At 39.5% G+C, this 18,381-nt stretch overlaps 1 protein-coding gene across 1 annotated transcript in view; it reads left to right on the forward strand.

The window, feature by feature from the left end:
* PSMB2 (proteasome 20S subunit beta 2) overlaps positions 1–18,381 on the forward strand; it is a 45,250-nt gene that overhangs the window by 14,687 nt on the left and 12,182 nt on the right. Inside the window, exon 5 of the mRNA XM_007122265.4 lies at positions 1,686–1,756. Within this exon, the coding sequence (XP_007122327.2) occupies positions 1,686–1,756 (71 nt within the window). The remainder of the gene's footprint in view (positions 1–1,685; positions 1,757–18,381) is intronic.

Genomic DNA, 18,381 nt, shown 5'->3' on the forward strand with positions numbered 1-18,381 from the left:
AGCATCATGCATTCAATTCTGTAAATATTTTTGAGGGACTCATCTATGTTAAGCACTCTGCCTAGTACCACAGAGAATTCAAAGATGAATATGGTTCCGTTCCTGCCGTCGAGGAGCCTAAAGTACATGGTGTTTAGGTTTAAGCAAGTTCAGAATAGTTTAATAATTATTTTTTAATGACTCTACTTATTGCCTACATGGCCTGTGAAGGAAGCCAGTGTTTCTGAAGTACAGTCAGTAGAGCAATACTTCACTGTCCTGTCCTAGGAGAGGGAGGAGGAATAAACAAGAGAGTTTCTGTTACGTAGCTGTCAGGGTCTAAAGTCGGTGCGTAAAACAAAAATTGTATATGACTAAAATTAAGGTAAGTCATATACTAAAAATTGTATGTGACTAAACCCCTTAAGCTGGGCACTTCCCTGGTGGTCCAGTGGTTAAGACTCCACGCTTCCAATGCAGGGGGCACGGGTTCGATCCCTGGTCGGGGAACTAAGATCCCATATGCTGCGTGGTGCAGCCAAAAAAAAACCCCTTAAGTTACCTGTCAAGTATAGTTTTGTGCATGTATCCCTACCCAGTAACTCTTATGCATATTAAAATTTAAGAACTAAGCCGAAATAAGGGAAAGAAAGAAAAATCTATATGCAGATGGTCAGGCATCAGACTTTTCTGCCTTTAAGATCATCGTCAAATCCTTAGTGCTGTTTATAGAGGGTTAGGTAGAGAATTGAAAAGCATTCCTGCTTATTCAGAATTGCTTCCATCATAGTTTAACATGTACTAGTAGACTTTTTATAAGGATGAAATTCAGTAATGTATGTGAAAGCACCTAGCATAGACCCTGAAACATAGTAGCTGTTGTATAAATATTTGTTAGTATTTTAATCTACATCTTACTTGCTGTGACACTGGTGTTTGGAATGTTGTAGGAAATAACCACATGCTGTCTTTCCAAACTGGCATATTCTGTGTGGATATACTGAATTGTGGGTCATTCTTGTGTCTTTTGGCACTAGCCCCATTTTACTGGGGTATTAATTCCCAAAGTGAGTGCATTGTTAATGCACACCTGACGCCATTCCTCTGGGCTGTACTTTTGCTGGCATTACAACTTTATTTAGAGGTTTTATGCTGGAGATCCTCTATTTTTAAAATATGGTAGTAGTGATAGAAACATTTTTTCCCTGTGGCTTGTACTTTTGAAAAAATGTTACACTTCTTAATAAAATGTCTTTTTTTTTTAAAGAAAAGAAAACCTTATAAAGTATGTCTCTGAGGCTATCCTAATTTCCAGCCTCTCTTTTCCCGATATCCCTTTTTATATAAATTTTAAAAATTGTCATCTCAAGACCTCTTTCTTTTTTTCCAACACCTGTGTATTTGTACCTGTTTCCTTCTACAGAGGAAACCACAGTCTGTTGATGAAGGAATAGCTTGAGCAAGGCTATGAATTTGATCTCACTGTAGAATAGTTACCTTGGTTCTGTTTTATGAACAGTAATTACTGCCAGTACTAACTAGCTATTTCACAACCGTTGACAAGAAGTATGATTGTACTCTTTATTTGGTGTATACTCTGAATGTCCAGAGGGTTGTAGGCTGTAAGAACAGGTGTAGTGGAAGGATTTGGGTACTGATATTCCTTCTGCTTCACTTTAAATATGATTATTTATCTTTCATACCAGGTTATGAATTGTCTCCCACAGCAGCAGCTAATTTCACTCGCCGAAACCTGGCTGACTATCTTCGGAGTCGGGTAAGCAATATAGCAAGCAGCCTTAGGAGTAGAGAAATCTGTGCTTCTTTTCTGTTCCTGTTACACACGAGTAGTATTTTTGCCCTATTTGGCCTTCCTGAGCCCTTACCATTGCTACTTGTTGTTTTTCAGTCTTGTTGGATTTGTTTTTTCTTTCTGCAGAGTTGCTAATTAAAGCCCAGAGGGTGAATATACATTGCAGAGAATTTGGATGGGGTACACCAACAGGAAGGCCCTGTGATGGCATTTTAATTTTTTTTTTTCAGTGTTTTCATAGCAAACCATGTTTCTTATTTCCCATGGTTGAATTACTCGGTAGTAGAGATAAAACCTTAAAAATAATAATGCCGGGCTTCCCTGGTGGCGCAGCGGTTGAGAGTCCGCCTGCCGATGCAGGGGACACAGGTTCGTGCCCCGGTCCGGGAAGATCCCACATGCCGCGGAGCGGCTGGGCCTGTGAGCCATGGCCGCTGAGCCTGCGCGTCTGGAGCCTGTGCTCTGCGACGGGAGAGGCCACAACAGTGAGAGGCCCGCATACCGCCAAAAAAAAAAATAATAATAATAATGCAAATTTCATTTTGAGATTAACTGTGTCTTTCAGTGACTCTTCTTGCCTATGTACACAGAATTATTCTTTCTCACTTATTCTGGCCTTGTTGTTACCTTAGAGCTGTCACTGTTCCATTGACAGCATGTTAAAAGATGCAATATTAAGTTAAGGATTGAATGAAAAAAGAAAGAAAGAAAGGGGGAAAAAAGGCTTGACTATTAAAGATTGTATAAGATGTGCTAAGAAATGTTCGTATGATTGCTAAAGGTGTGTATTATTCCCTTCCCACAGGGACTTTGTAAACGGAGATTTACCATGTGACCTTACCCCCTGTGCCTGTTTACTCATCTATGGAATCGAGATAACTTCCTAACCCTGCAGGAGTGCTAGGAAAATGAATGCTTGTAAATCATAATATTTAACGTTCATATGACTTTTGCCCAAAGCATTTTGCTTAATAATTTAATCTACTCACTAGTCCGCTGAGATATATAGCAGTTAATTCTCTATCGATGATACAGAATGAAAAGCATAAAGTGGCAAAGGGATTAGCTCCAGGTCACCCAGCAGGTCAGGCAAAAGCTACACTAATGGTGCCATAATTACTTGCCTGTTCTGCCTCGACAGCTCCTTGGTTTTTCAGTAATGTTTCTAGAACGTAGGTTTTTTTTTGTTTGTTTTGTTTTTCCATCTGGACTTGCGTAAGCTGAGTTATGACAGAAATCAAAACAAGTACAGCCTTTTGGTTTATTTTAGTTATTTTTTACAGCTCTTTAAAGCAGTTTATTTTCTAGTGCCTCATAATACTGAATTAAGAACTTCTCAATAAATAGAATCTCTTTTTTTAATTAATTTTTATTGGAGTATAGTTGCTTTACAATGTTGTTGTAGTTTCTGCTGTACAGCAAAGTGAATCAGCTATACATATACATATAGCCTCTCTTTTTTTGGATTTCCTTCCCATTTAGGTCACCACAGAGCATTGAGTTGAGTTCCCTGAACTATACAGTAGGTTCTCATTAGTTATCTTCAATAAATAGGATCTCTTTTTGCTGTCTTTGACCAAGGGGTTTGTGCAATGTGAAGGATTATGAAGTTTGAAGAGAAGCTGGAAACATGATGGATAGGGGAGAGGAGACAAATTTACATGCATTGTTTTGATCTAGGTGAAAGGTCAGTGGCCTTTTTTGTTCATTTCTCCACGAGAGAGGAAAATGAATCACATATGACCTTTCCTGCCACTTGGAAGTTCCTGTGGTATTCAGTAAAGAGTGTGCTGTGGCTTGCTGTGTAAAATATTCCTCTGACTTGTCAGGCAGAATTGGAATAAGAATTCCAGCTTTGGCACAATAAACACTTTGTCTTAAATGCTACAGACATAAGTGAGTTAAGCTTCTTTTAGAATTGAGATAAGAGTGGCAATGTGCTTCATGCAAATGTAGTGAATCCAGTTAATCTCCTAGCAGAAATGTTTGATGTCTTAACAAATAAATATCCCTTGTAGACAGTGACATGGGGCTCTTGTAAATATTGATTACCTCTGCCTTGTGCTTCTAGGTCCAATCCCTGCTCCCCCACCCTCCAGTCAAAATAGATTGTTAGTTCTAAAATACTAATTCATATTTCAGTCATTTTATTATGGGGAGAGAGGTGATGGTGGTTTTTCAGTCTTCCTAATAACTAAAAAGTCACTAGATTTGGTACATTTATATAGTCACACCAGTTGGCACATGAGACTTACTTTGAGTCAGCCAGTTAGCATGTGTAACTTTGTGTCTGTAGCTCAAATTGTTTGATTTCCAGTTTGCTGTGTACTGTGCTGTTTGCCAATTTTATGTAAATTGGTTCTTTAAGATGTAGGTGGTTTAGCTTGTTGGTTAAACACAGTGTCTGGAATTACACTGCCTGGGTTTAAATCTTTGCCCACTGACTTGCTAGCTATGTGTCTTTGGACAAATTCTAAGCTTAATTTCCCTACTTATAAAATAATGGCACCTACTTCATAGAGTTATTATAAAGATTAAATGAGGTAATCATGCAAAGCTGTTAGCACAGTGTATGGCATATAGACCTAATTAATAAATTCACTTTTGTTTTTATGCTGCTCTTACTGTTTGGTCGAAGAAGCAATTTAATAGCTATAAGTTAGTTTCCTATCGGAGATTGTTTGTTGTGCTTTTTTTTTTTTTTTTCGGTATGCGGGCCTCTCACTGTTGTGGCCTCTCCCGTTGTGGAGCGCAGGCTCCGGACGCACAGGCTCAGCGGCCATGGCTCACGGGCCCAGCTGCTCTGCGGCATGTGGGATCCTCCCGAGCCGGGGCACGAACCCGTGTCCCCTGCATCGGCAGGCAGACTCTCAACCACTGCGCCACCGGGGAAGCCCTGTTGTGCTATTTTAGTTGAACTGATTTGCTGGTAAAGAGTAGGATACTGATATTGATAAGGAAAATAGAAATAAACCAACATTAACCATCTATTACGTACTAGGCTTTTTTCTAGATTGACACAGTCCAGTATGGTAGCCACTAGTCATATGTGGCTAAATTTAAAATAATTAAAATTATCAATAGATGAATGGATAAAAAAGATATGGTGTGTATATATATATATATATACATACACAATGGAATATTACTCAACCATAAAAAAGAATGAAATTCTGCCATTTGCAACAATGTGGATGGACCTAGAGGGTTCTAAGCTTAGTGGAATAAGTCAGAGAAAGACAAGTACTCTTATCATTTATATGTGGAATCTAAAAAATAAAACAAACAAATGTATATAACAAATAGAAACAGATTCACAGATACAGAGAATAAGCTAGTGCTTACCAGTGGGGAGAGGGAAGAGAGGAGAGGCAAGATAGAAGTATGGGATTAAAAGATACAGACTACTATGTATAAAATAAATGAGCAACAAGGATATATTGTACAGCACAGGGAAATATAGCCATTATTTTGTAATAACTTTAAATGGAGTATAATGTATAAAAATATTGAATCCCTGTGTTAGATACCTGAAACTAATATAATATTGTAAATCAACTATGTTTCAATAAAACATTTTATTTTAATTTAATTTAAAATTCATTTCCTAGGTAGAGTTTCCTGGATTTTGAAAGAGAAATAAACTTTTGTTTCTTTAAAAAACTTTGGTTCCTCAGTCACATTAGCCACATTTCAAGTGCTCAGTAGCCACATGTGGCTAATGGCTACCATATTGGACATAACAGATATAGAGCATTTTCATCATCATAGAAAGTTTTCTTGGACAGTGCTATCCTAGATAACCATATATGGGACCTTATTTAATGCTTCTTATGATACCATAAGATGAGTTAGTCCCATTTTGCTTACAGAGATGCTAAGACTGGTTAATAGCAGGGTTAAATATTTCTCTTATGTGTCCAGGTATACCAGAGGCACATATATCACCTATAAAAGGCTGAAGTAAGACTCTTAACTTCAAATACCATACTCTTTCATACTATCTCCTTTTTTAGTTACTGGACTAATGTACAAGTGTGCTTGTTCATTTGGGGAGGCATGAAATGTTCAGTTCTACTAAAAAGTCAAGATCCCCACATAGGCTTATATAGTTAAGGTATAAATATGTGCCCATGGTAGGTGTTCAATAAATGTTTGCTGAATAAATGTCATCCAGTTAGGTCCACATATACCATTGAAAATGTTATTGTGTATTTATACACTGGAAGGGAATTTTATTAAAGTATTCTTAATGAATAGGTGTTACTTCTTCATGTAAGAATTAAAGATATGAAATCAGCAGGAGAAGATGAAAAAGACACACAGATTGGAGGAAAAAATCAAGAGCCTTCGTTTTAGTTTTTATTTAGACGCATGTGTACAATTAAGTTGGTCTGCTCCTGGTTAGACCCCAACGAGCAGAGAAAGGGCTTATTAGGCTTTTGCTATAGGTTTGACTCCCCAATCTCAAATATTTTATTTTCCCCCAATCTTAAATGTTTATGAAGCTTCTTTGAGCATGGATTTTGGAGTCAGATATACCAAAGTTCTGATCTCTTCTCTGGTATGCACAAGCTTGTGTAATCTTGAATAAGTTACTTATGTTTCCTGAGCCTCACTTTCTTCATCTGTTAAGAAGGAAGGAGTGATCAATTGTGGCAAATTATGTATGCCATTGGTTTAATAAATTTAATAAAATATATTTTGAATGAGTGAATGGTAACTGCCTGAAAAATAATAAGTATTTAATAAATGACTCCATCATTAAGGAACTGCTAGATTTTTAACAGGATTATTTTGAAAAATTTGTAATGACTTACAGGCATAGTTTGCATGATGCTTGTTTAACTTCTCCTTATGATTTGATTAATGGACTACAGAAGGGAGAGTGATGAATTATGGAGCTATTTCTTGTTTGAAATGAATTATGTGGCACATTTGGTGTAGTCCATATGGATGCCCTAAAATTATCTGTTATTATCCATGGAGATCTCCGTTTTACATATGTGGGAACTGAGAGATGAACCAGCCAGATTTGATATCCTTGGGGAACGCAGAGTTTGTGACAAGACTTAGAGTAGAATGCTGTCCTCCATGGTGTGTAATCTTCAGGGCTTTACTACTGCTATTCACTGGCCAAAGTGTTTTCGGAGAACCTTTTCTGAAGTGCTTGATGAGCCTTTGGTAATTTATCTTCTTATGGGGCTATACCTGTAAATGCTTAGCAAGCAAACAATAGAAATAATGTTGGAAAAATATCATCCAGCCTGGTATGGTGGTTTTCAAACTTTATTACATGAAGCTGCCTCAGGAAACTCACCAAGGAAGACCAGTGTAGTAAAACTTTAGCTCTGCTTCATATAGATCAGCTCAACTTTTATCTATTTTAATTTTTTTGCTTTGTTTTTTTTTGTTTGGTCGTGCCACATGACTTGTGGGATCTTAGTTCCCCGGCCATGTATTGAACCCGGGCTCTGGCAGTGAAAACACCGAGTCCTAACCACTGGACCACCAGAGAATTCCCAACTTTTATCTATTTTATATAGAGGAATTCCATGTAAGATTTTATTTGAAAAAGTGACTTCTCTGTCCCTTTCCTACTGAAGTTTGAAAACTAGTATAATTGAAAGATCCCTGCTGCAGGAGGTGTAGCACTAGCTCTCCCATGAGCTAGATGAAAAACCTTGGGAGAAAAAGCATATGGGTAATTTTTATGGTTTCTTCCAGCTCCCAAATAGCATGATTTAAAGATCTGATGTCAAATACTACAAAGCTACAGTAATCAACACAACGTGGTATTGGCACAAAAACAGACATATAGATCAATGGAACAGAATAGAGAGCCAGAAATAAACCCACATACCTATGGTCAATTAATCGATGACAAAGGAGGCAAGAATATACAATGGAGAAAAGACAATCTTTAGCAAGTGGTATCGGGAAAGCTGGACAGTTACATGTAAATCAATGAAATTAGAACACTCCCTCTCACCACATACAAAAATAAACTCAAAATGGTTTAAAGACCTAAATACAGGACATGCCACCATAAAACTCCTATAAGAGAACATAAGCAAAACATTCTTGGACATAAATTGTGGCAATATTTTCTTAGGTCAGTCTCCCAAGGCAAAAGAAATAAAAGCAAAAATAAACAAATGGGACCTAATCAAACTTAAAAGCTTTTGCACAGTGAAGGAAACCGTCAACAAAACAAAAAGGCAAAGTACGGAATGGGAAAAAATATTTGCACATGATGCTACTGACAAGGCGTTAATATCCAAAATATACTAACAGCTCATAAAACTCAATATCAAAAAAACAAACAACCCAATTAAAAAGTGGGCAGAAGGGCTTCCCTGGTGGCACAGTGGTTGAGAGTCCGCTTGCCGATGCGGGGGACGCGGGTTCGTGCCCCGGTCTGGGAGGATCCCACGTGCCGCAGAGCGGCTGGGCCCGTGAGCCATGGCTGCTGGGCCTGCGCGTCCGGAGCCTGTGCTCCACGACGGGAGAGGCCACAGCGGTGAGAGGCCCGTGTACCACCAAAAAAAAAAAAGTGGGCAGAAGACTTAAATAGACATTTCTCCAGAGAAGACATACAGATGACCAACAGGCACATGAAAAGATGCTCAACATTGTTTTTGTTTGTTTGTTATAAATTAATTTATTGTATTTATTTAATTTTGGCTGTGTTGGGTCTTTGTTGCCGCGGACGGGCTTCTCTAATTGAGGCGAGCGGGAGCTACTCTTGGTTGTGGTGCATGGGCTTCTCATTGTGGTGGCTTCTCTTGTTGTGGAGCACAGGCTCTGGGCACGCGGGCTTCAGTAGTTGCGGCACATGGGCTCATGTGGCTCGTGGGCTCTAGAGCACAGGCTCAGTCGTTGTGGTGCATGGGCTTACTTGCTCTGCGGCATGTGGGATCTTCCCAGACCAGGGCTTGAACCTGTGTCCCCTGCATTGGCAGGCAGATTCTCAACCACTGTGCCACCAGGGAAGCCCTCAACATTGTTAATTATTAGAGAAATGCAAATCAAAACTATAATGAGATATCACCTCACACCAGTCAGAATGGCTATCATCAAAAAGTCTACAAATAATAAATGCTGGAGAGCGTGTGGAGAAAAGGGAGCCCTTGTACACTGTTGGTGGGAATGTAAGTTGGTGCAACCACTATGGAAAACACTATGGAGGTTCCTTAAATAATTAAAAATAGAGTTGCCATATGATCCAGCAGTCCCACTCCTGGGCATATTTCCAGAAAAGACAAAAGCTCTAATTCGAAAAGATACATGTACCCGATGTTCATAGCAGCACTATTTACAACATCCAAAACATGGAAACAGCCCAAGTGCCCATCAACAGACAACTGGTTTAAGAAGATGTGGTATATATACACAGTGGAATATTACTCAACCGTAAAAAAACAATGAAATAATGCCGTTCACAGCAACAATGATGGACCTAGAGAATATTATATTAAGTGAAGTAAGTCAGGTGGAGAAAGACAAATATTTTATGATATCACTTATATGTGGAATCTAAAAAAATAATACAAATGAACCTATATACAAAATAGAAACAGACTCACAGACTTAGAAAACAAACTATGGTTATAAAGGAGAAGGGGACGAGTTGGGGTTAAATTAGAAGTATGGGATTAACAGACCCAAACTACTCTACATAGAACAAATAAGGAACAAGGATTTACTGTATAACACAGGGAACTATATTCAAGATCTTGTAATAACCTATGATGGAAAACAATCTGAAAAAAAAATATATAGCTGAATCACTTTGCTGTACACCTGAAATGAATACAATCTTGTAAATCAAAACTATACTTCAATTAAAAAAAAAAAGATCTGATGTCAAGACCATAACCAGACTTGAATTTATTTTTTTCAGTGAAAGGGAAAGAATATAAAGGAAAGAATTTCAGGTATCAGTCATTTCCAGACGTGACTCGTCTCAGCATTCTGGCCTGAATTTGAATGTGTTTGGTCTGGTTAATAGTAGGCAGGTATTGTGTGGTCCTGTCCTAGAAGAACCCTGTTGCTTTGAGCCTTCTATTCAAAGGACAATATTGTCCTCGTGCCTTTGGTGGCTGGCACAAAGATATCATCTGTTTATTGGTATCAGTGAGGTCATGTGACCTTGTGAACAGATGGCCCAGGTGGAACCTTGACTTTGCAGGTCTTGTCCCCTAAAAACAAGCAACCATTTGTTACATGTGATTAAAATATCACTAGCAAGGGTAATTTCACAAGATTTTTGGCAAATGTGGTTAGCAGGATGTGACATGACACAGCACTGCCTTCTTCCTCCATGTGCCATCTCCCTTGAGGCCTCATCTCCCCTGCTCACCCCCGTCTCACCCATGCCCAGGCTTGCCTTCCAGCTCACCTGCTCCAGATGGGTGGCACAGTGGGAGGACCCTGGCAGAGGCAGATGTGTTTATTTTCCAGAGACAAAATATGGTGCTCCTGCATACGGCAGTGCCTTGAAGCAAATGGCAGCCTTTGACACTGCTGCCACGCAGCCTGGGCATCTTGACAGACAGAGCTGGCTTACTTTTGGTGATGGGGAAATTGAAAAAAAATACCAAGATGTTCATCATGAAACTCAGGGAGTTTCAATGCAAGCAGTGGTTTTTTTAGACCTGGAGAGCAGTCTTCTTCGCTGCCAGAACTCAGTTACCTAGTCAGCTAGCTGGATTTTCACTATGGGCCAAGAGTTAAATGTCTGTTAATTACTTTTGTCTACTAACCTTAACAGAACATAAAGTAAAAACTTAAAACATATGGCTACATATAGATGGACATTCAATGGTATTGTAAGACATGTGCATCCCAGGTCACATCTCACTGGAATCTCTTAGGATTGGGAGTGGTTCATATCTGCCCCATTGGAGATACCACTGTTCTATTTTTAGTGGTCATTTTGATTATCCAAAGGCCCAGGGACAGATGTGCCTTGAAGTTGAGATGCCTTAATTAGTATGACAACAGTTTGTGCTTATAGTGTTTTTCTGCCAAGAAGAATAAGAATTCTGACAGCTGCCCTTTTAAGCAGTTTGCTTATACAGTCATTAGGGCTTGACTCAGTCCATTACGGAGACAAAGACTTGGATGTTGAGTCATTACACTTACTAGTCTCCTAGAAAAAAATGGCTTAAGAACATCCTTCTTTAAAAGCTACTGGCTTTATCAGGAAACCTTTTTTCTTTTTTTAAAATATGTGCTGTTTTTCCCAGTCCTAGCTCTGGTAGAGTTAGGAGTTTGCAGGTGTAAAGTCCTCCCCCCTCCCCTTCCCCATCTCTCTCCAGGGGGTTGTATGTGAGAAGGTGTTGCTTTCTCACTCAGAGAGCATATATGTGCTACCCTGTTGTATGCCTGCTGTGAGCATAGAGAACCCCTCTTCTGGTTGAATGGAATGAGCCTATTGGGTGTCTGGGATTGTGTGACCCCATAATGCCAACTTTTCACTTAAAGCATCTTTCCTATCCACAATGGGGATGAAGCAAATATAGGTAACTGGTCTTAAATTTGTGTTGTTTTGAAACTTGTGTCTTGAAAATTATGTGGTTTCCTGTTAAGGTTTGGTTTAAGCTGTAAGCAGCAGAGTACTGTTTTACTAAGCAGCAGAGTGTTTACCATTAGAAATATAGATTTACCCTACCTTTTAAGATTGCTTTAAACCAGTGCCTTGGCCTGTGTGGGCATGCCCTCACACATACTCACAGATAGAAATACACATGTACCCTGACATCTTAGTGCTTGTCTTTACCTGCCATAGCCCAGGATCATGCAGAGATATGAATTCAGGGGCTAATCCAAAAAACTGTGAGGTTTTCTTTATTCTCTGCCACAGTTATCTGAAATGAAGGGGAATGGAAAGCCTTTGGAGGGAGAAATAGTTGACTGTTCTATTTCTTGACCTTGGTTGTAGTTATATGTATGTTCACTTTATTCATTAAGCTGTACCTGTATATTTTATGTACTTTTATGTGAGTGTGTTGTTTCACCAAAAAAGTTTAAGAGAATAAAACGGAAGAGTTAAAGGGGTAGGAAAGTGTAACACATTTTTTAAGAGCTAAAAATGAAAAAAAGTTCAGATTTACCATTACTTTTGAGTGTAGACAATAGAGCAGATAGCATGAACTAGATTGGGAAGAAAAAGGGAAGGAAGAGGAAATAATCTCCAAATCTTTATAAACTAAAATGCCCTGCCAGAATTCCACATTTCCCTTTCTGATGCCTCCTAATTTGTACAGTTTTGTACAGCTGAGAAGTTCCATAGGTGCTGATAGCCATCCATTCAACAAATCTACAGCCTGCATTGTCCTTGGGGCTGAGGAAACAGAGGTGCAAAGCTCAGTGTGTGCCTTCAGATGGGGCAATAGAGAAGTAAATAGTCAACTGTACTGCAGAGTGTGACAAGTACTGCAGTAGCCTTACAGGTAGTTGCTCTGTGAATAGAGCCTAACTTGAGCTTTGAAGGACCAGCTGTCATTAAAGCAAAGATGAAACAGAAAGGAAAACTGGAAGCGCAGACCTGAAGGAGTGTGAGAGAGCAGGTTAGGTTAGGCACAGTGATTTTCTAATGATGTTTGGGGCAGGCACAAATAGTTCTCTGAGCCTCCTATTCCTAATTTTTTATCTGTTTTAACTAGTGAGGTACAGAATACAAAGTAGGGCTCTATTGATGGGAAAACAAATAGAAATAAATATCTTTATATAGTTTTTACTCTAAACACTTACATATACAAAATCCATAATCTAAAGTAGTTTGTTGAATATGGCTCAGGGTTTTGGGAGAATGGTAAGAGATTGAAACTAGAGAGGTAGTCCATGTTACGAGGACTTTGATGAAAAAGCATTGTGCTAAAAGCAATGGGCCTCTCTGGAAACTTGTTGGCTAAGAGGGGGTTAACATGATCAGAAGAGATTTGGTGAGATCATTGGCTACTCTTTGGTAGAGCATTTAGGGAAAGTAGAAGAAAGCAGGGAGACCAATGAGGAGCTTTCATGTCCGTTGAAGTGGTAGGAGTAACTTGTGTTGGACCTAGGCTGCTAATGGGGAGCACTGTGTTCTAATAGAAGGGCTATTTATTTTTTTAGGCTGCACTGTGCGGCATGCGGGGTCTTAGTTCCCCAACCAGGGATTGAACCTGTGCCCCCTGCATTGGGAGCACAGAGTCCTAACCACTGGACCGCCAGGGAAGTCCCTAGAAGGGCTTCTAAATAGTCTTTTCCCCAGGATTTCCTAGTTGCTATGGACATCTGAAAACATATACAATTATATATAGTCCTGAATAGTCTTTTCCAGCAGACTTACTTCCTAACTCAGGGAGATGAATCAGCTCAGATGTTCAAGACGCAAAGATATTCATGGGTGTGAGTTCCGTGGTGGCCTAGTGGTTAGGATTCCGGGCTTTCACTGCTGTGGCCCAGGTTCAATCCCTGGTTGGGGAACTAAGACCCCGCATGCCGCACAGTGCAGCCTAAAAAAATAAATAGCCCTTCTATTAGAACACAGTGCTCCCCATTAGCAGCCTAGGTCCAACACAAGTTACTCCTACCACTTCAACGGACATGAAAGCTCCTCATTGGTCTCCCTGTGGCCCAGGTTCAGTCCCTGGTTGGGGAACTGAGATCCTGTAAGCCGAGTGGCATAGCCAAACTCCCCCCCGAACACACACACAAAAAAAACAAAAAAAACCCCCCAAAACAAAGATATTCATGGGCATGCTTAGCATGTACAACTTAATATACATATGCCTTGGGGTGTACAGAGCATGGCTTCTGCACTTGAATTTTTTGAGAACTGACTTAAAGGTATATGGAGTCTTATATTTTCCCTGGACACTGCCAGCTCATGAAAAAAAATTCATGTGGCCTTGTTGTGGACATGGTATTGTTGGTTTCACCATTGCACAATCAGCAATTTTATTTTGATGTTATTTGGGAGAAAGCAGTATTTTTGATTAGCAAGTAAATTTAATGTAGAAAACAAATACTGTGTTAACTAGTTGGTATAATAAGGCATCTGTGCCTTGTTGCATTTCAACTCATTAAATTTCTAAACTTCTAATTACGAGAAGATTACAACTTTCATAGAAGAACCATTCAAACTTGGGGTTAGTGATGGTTTTAGAAAGTAAAATTTACAGAAATTTCATAATTATTGTGGGGTAACTTTAAAATATAATTTTGCTTAAAATTGAGATATACACAATGTTTAATTTTTTGCTCCTAAAATTCAGATTCATTTGACATTTATTGCGTACCTACTACTTCCTAGGCCTTCTTCTAGGAACTTTAACACAGATGAGTACTTTTCATTCCTCATAGCTATCAGGCAAGCAATACTGTCCTCCACATTCAGATGGGGCACTTGAGACTTCAAGGCCAAGTGGACTGTCTTTTGTAGCACAACTGTAAAGCGATAAAGCCACTTTTGACCTTGAGCCTTTATTATTTTTTTTCACAAAAACACATGCCTAACTTTTGACTTAATGGCATTTTAAAAACATAGGTTTTTCAAATAATAATTTAAAAGGTGTTTTGCTTTTAAAGTTTAAAATGTTGGTTGTGGGAATTCCCTGGCGGTCCAATGGTTAAGACTCTGCGCTTTCACTGCCAGGGGCACAGGTTCAGTCCCTGGTCAGGGAACTGTGCAGGGCGGCCAAAAATAAAAATAAAATGAAATGTTGGTTGTAAATGCAGTGACGTTCCTGAGCTTAAGTTCAAGAAATCATCCATTATAAGAATTTTTGCCAGTGTGTTAAGCAAAAATATTTGAACATGAGCTAATCATTGTTAAAGGAGAATGAAGACAATTTTTATATTATGCTTTTGCATCTGCCAGCATCAAACGAGTATGCCAAATACACTTTCAGAGAATGAACTAAGGCGGACAAAAGAAATGGGAAACCTTGGTTAGACAGTCTCTCATTTTCAGAGTAAGTTTCTTTTACTTTGTCTTGGGCTTCTGAAAATAAAAGGTTTGCTTCATTTGAGGCACACTTGCTTCCTTATTTTTTAATTTAGTGTGAGAATTTATAAACATGGGCTGGTTTGTGTTTTAGCGCAACAGAAGATGAGTGTACCTGAAGCAGGAAAGAACAAGGAAAGTCAGTCAGTTTAATTTAACTTCTCTGTGGTGAAGCTCAGTCTAGTATTCTGATTCTGATCAGTTTAAACTCATACTATTTTTTTCCATCACAAGATTAAGAGGAAACTATTTTCAACTTCCAACATTGTACCTCCTTTTTTTCCTCTGAATGGTAACAGTAGGTAACAGGACTGGTCCCAGCTTGTGATCATGAAGGAGCAATAGGCCAGTTTTTTCTCAGCTCCCAGAACTGCTCTCTTCAACTTAGGTGTTCACAGTCTTCGAAAGTAGCCTCTCTGCTTCATCTCTCTTCTTTCACTTATTCCTCTGCTTTGTCTCCAGACCTACCTGTCACCCCTTTCTCACTGGCATTCTCTGCTTCATACTGAATTACTTGTACTTCCCCTAACCTGCTGTGTGTTCTCTCTTGTATCTCTGCCTTTGCCTACTCCACCACTTTGCTGGTCATTCTCCCCTGAATGTACTTCCACGTCTCCAAAGGCTAACTCTTAATTGCTGGTTAAAACTCAATTTATCATTTTCCAGGGAAACTCTGTATTTCTCCACATATGTTCGTCACTCATGAGAGCTTCTTCGTGCTCTCATGGCAACCTACAAATACCTCTGCCATAGTGTCCTGTTGTAATTGTTTCCTTTATTGTCTTCCACATGTGAACTTAGGAATGTGTGTTTGTATAAATAAAACCTCCCAACTGGCAGACTCTTCATTCAGTCTCATGATTTCAGCTATACATTATTTTTTCTTTCCAACTACTTCTTTTTTTTTTTTTTTTTTTTTTTTTTTGGTATGCGGGCCTCTCACTGTTGTGGCCTCTCCCGCTGCGGAGCACAGGCTCCGGACGCGCAGACTCATCGGCCATGGCTCATGGGCCCAGCCGCTCCGCAGCACGTGGGATCTTCCCGGACCTGGGCACAAACCTGTGTGCCCTGCATCGGCAGGCGGACTCTCAACCACCGTGCCACCAGGGAAGCCCTCCAACTACTTCTGAACAGCTCAACTTAAGCCTCATTCGGTCTCAGTTGAGTTTTTTACATTGCTCCTCCACCCTTCCCTTTATTGAGCATTCTCTTAACTCCTCTTTTTCCCTCATCTTCTATTCTACTGTTCATTAACTCCTATCCTACTTTCTAAATATTGATATATCTTATATTCCATATCTCCCTCTCCATCCCTACTGCTTCTGCAATGTTCTAACACATGAAAAAGGCTTGTCTCGTCATGGGAATGGGAGCAGTTTTCACTGGTTTCTCCATGGTTTACATACTGATGTTCATATTATTATTATTATTATTATTATTTTGGCTGAGCTGCATGGCTTGCAGGATCTCAGTTCTCCGACCAGGGATTGGACCCGGGCCACAGTAGTGAAAGCCCAGAATCCTAATCACTAGGCCAACAGGGAACTCCCCTGAAGTTCATATTCTTTAGTCTAGGAAGCCAGTGACAGTATCGTTTCAATTCCTGTTATCCAACTTCCTCTCTGCTTCCTACTGAAATCACCTAATTCACTAAGTATATATGTCCCATATTCACCAATACCCAAATATTGCATGTTCTTCCATGTTTCTTTACCTTCACATATGCTGTTTCCTCCATCTGAAATCTTTCCTACTCCAGTCTACCTTCTCAGCTCCTTCCAGATCCAGGTTTCCATCTTTATCACCTGGCACAATGCTTCTCACATAGTAAATGCTCAAAAACATTTATTGAATTTATAATGTATTCACATTCCACATGCAAAAGTGAAGTTGGTTGGGGCATTCACTCATTTCATAATTATCCTGTGCAGTCTCGGAGAACTCTTGCAGGATTTGGTTGAGGCCTTTTGTAAACTCTGTTTTTGCTTAAGGCATAGTCACCACTGTTATTAGAAAAAGAGATTGATGGGTTTCCTTAAAAAGGACTCTGTCAGAGAGGATTAAAATCAAGGTGCAAATGATTCTGTATTGCTTAGGCATTAGGGATAAGTAGTTCTTCCCCCGCCCAGCCCTATCCCCATCCATAGAACCATAATCTCTTAGAGCTGGGAAAAGTACTTGGTCACAAGGACAGTTGGAAGCTGCTGAAATCGTTTAGATTTTTTTAAAGTGTTTGAAATAGTGAACATTGAAATTCCAGTATAGGTACAAAGTCTTTCTTTAATTAAAATGGCAAAATTGACATTGAAATTTTAAAGTCATACCACCAAACCCAGCCAAAGCAGATAGCTAATAAATTCTGTTGGTTATTGGAAACAAGCTCCTCATTCAGAGTTCCGAGCACCAGTGTAAGAAAATAACAGTGGATCCATTTTATTTATTAACAAAGTTGAAAAATTGGGCATTGGCAAAGCAGTTAAGGTGTTGGCATCTATTTATATTTATTTAGTACCTACTACGTATCTTGCATAGTTGTAGACCCTTTAGAGGAGTCATAATGGTCTGACGTTAAACCTGCCCTTTTAAAACTTAAAATATTATTGATCATATAAGATGTAATACATGAAATAGAGGACAATAGCTGCTGGTATGCAAAATAGTACATTCTGAACTATTTGAGTGTGAAACTGACATTTACATATTGAATCATATTTTCACACTAATTTCCATTTTGTGGAGGCAGCATCGTTTCCTAGAAAAGCACACAAGTCTTGGGATCAGAAAGCCTGAATTCTGGTCCTGACTTAGCCCTGTGGTTTAGGGTAAGTCACTGTCCCCTCTTTGAACCCGAGTCCCCACATTTGTGAGAGGGACATTGGATAAACTAGATGAGCTCTTAGATCCCTTCTAACTCTGTAAACTGCATTTTTGTGAAATATTCTCAGTGCCAAAGATGGAATTTTAGGCAGCTTTGGCAATCGGCTGGACTAAATGAAATAGCAGGCACTGTTTCCTTCAAAGCCCAGTCTCTGTTTAGAAGTCTGTTTATTGAAACAGTCATCATTAGCTAAATCCTTTGTCCCGTTGGTGGTTCTGCCTCTCCTACCAAATTCTCGACCCACAAGGAATGGGATTATGCTTCACACGCTTAATGTTCCAAGATGTGCAGCACATTGCAAAAGAAACTGCATCGCTCTCCGAGGCACCTCACTCATAGCGACGTTGTCCTGTTCAATTAGAGGTGGCAAAGGCTGGCCTGGCTCCAAAGGAAGACTGTCAATTCCTCTCCTTTTCTGTGTCCACGCTCGGCAGGATGCTTCCTCACGCCCACCTCTCTCCCCCTTCCTGTGACTTTGGCTTCCGCCAGATGTCACACCGCTGCTTGTCACCACCCAGACTCTCTTCACTGATTTTGTTGTTTCAGTGTATTTATCACAACTGTTCTCTTGAGCTGTAAAATTTATGGAATTTCTCACTCTTCTTAATCACTACAGTGTTTCTTTTTCATGAGAGGGAATATACAAGGAGTTGTATGCACAAGAGTTAGAGGGAAGGAAATGCTCCATCAAACTGAAGGAAAGTTTGCATGTGT

The sequence above is a fragment of the Physeter macrocephalus genome, chromosome 3 (genome assembly GCF_002837175.3).
Source record: "Physeter macrocephalus isolate SW-GA chromosome 3, ASM283717v5, whole genome shotgun sequence".
NCBI lineage: Eukaryota > Metazoa > Chordata > Mammalia > Artiodactyla > Physeteridae > Physeter > Physeter macrocephalus.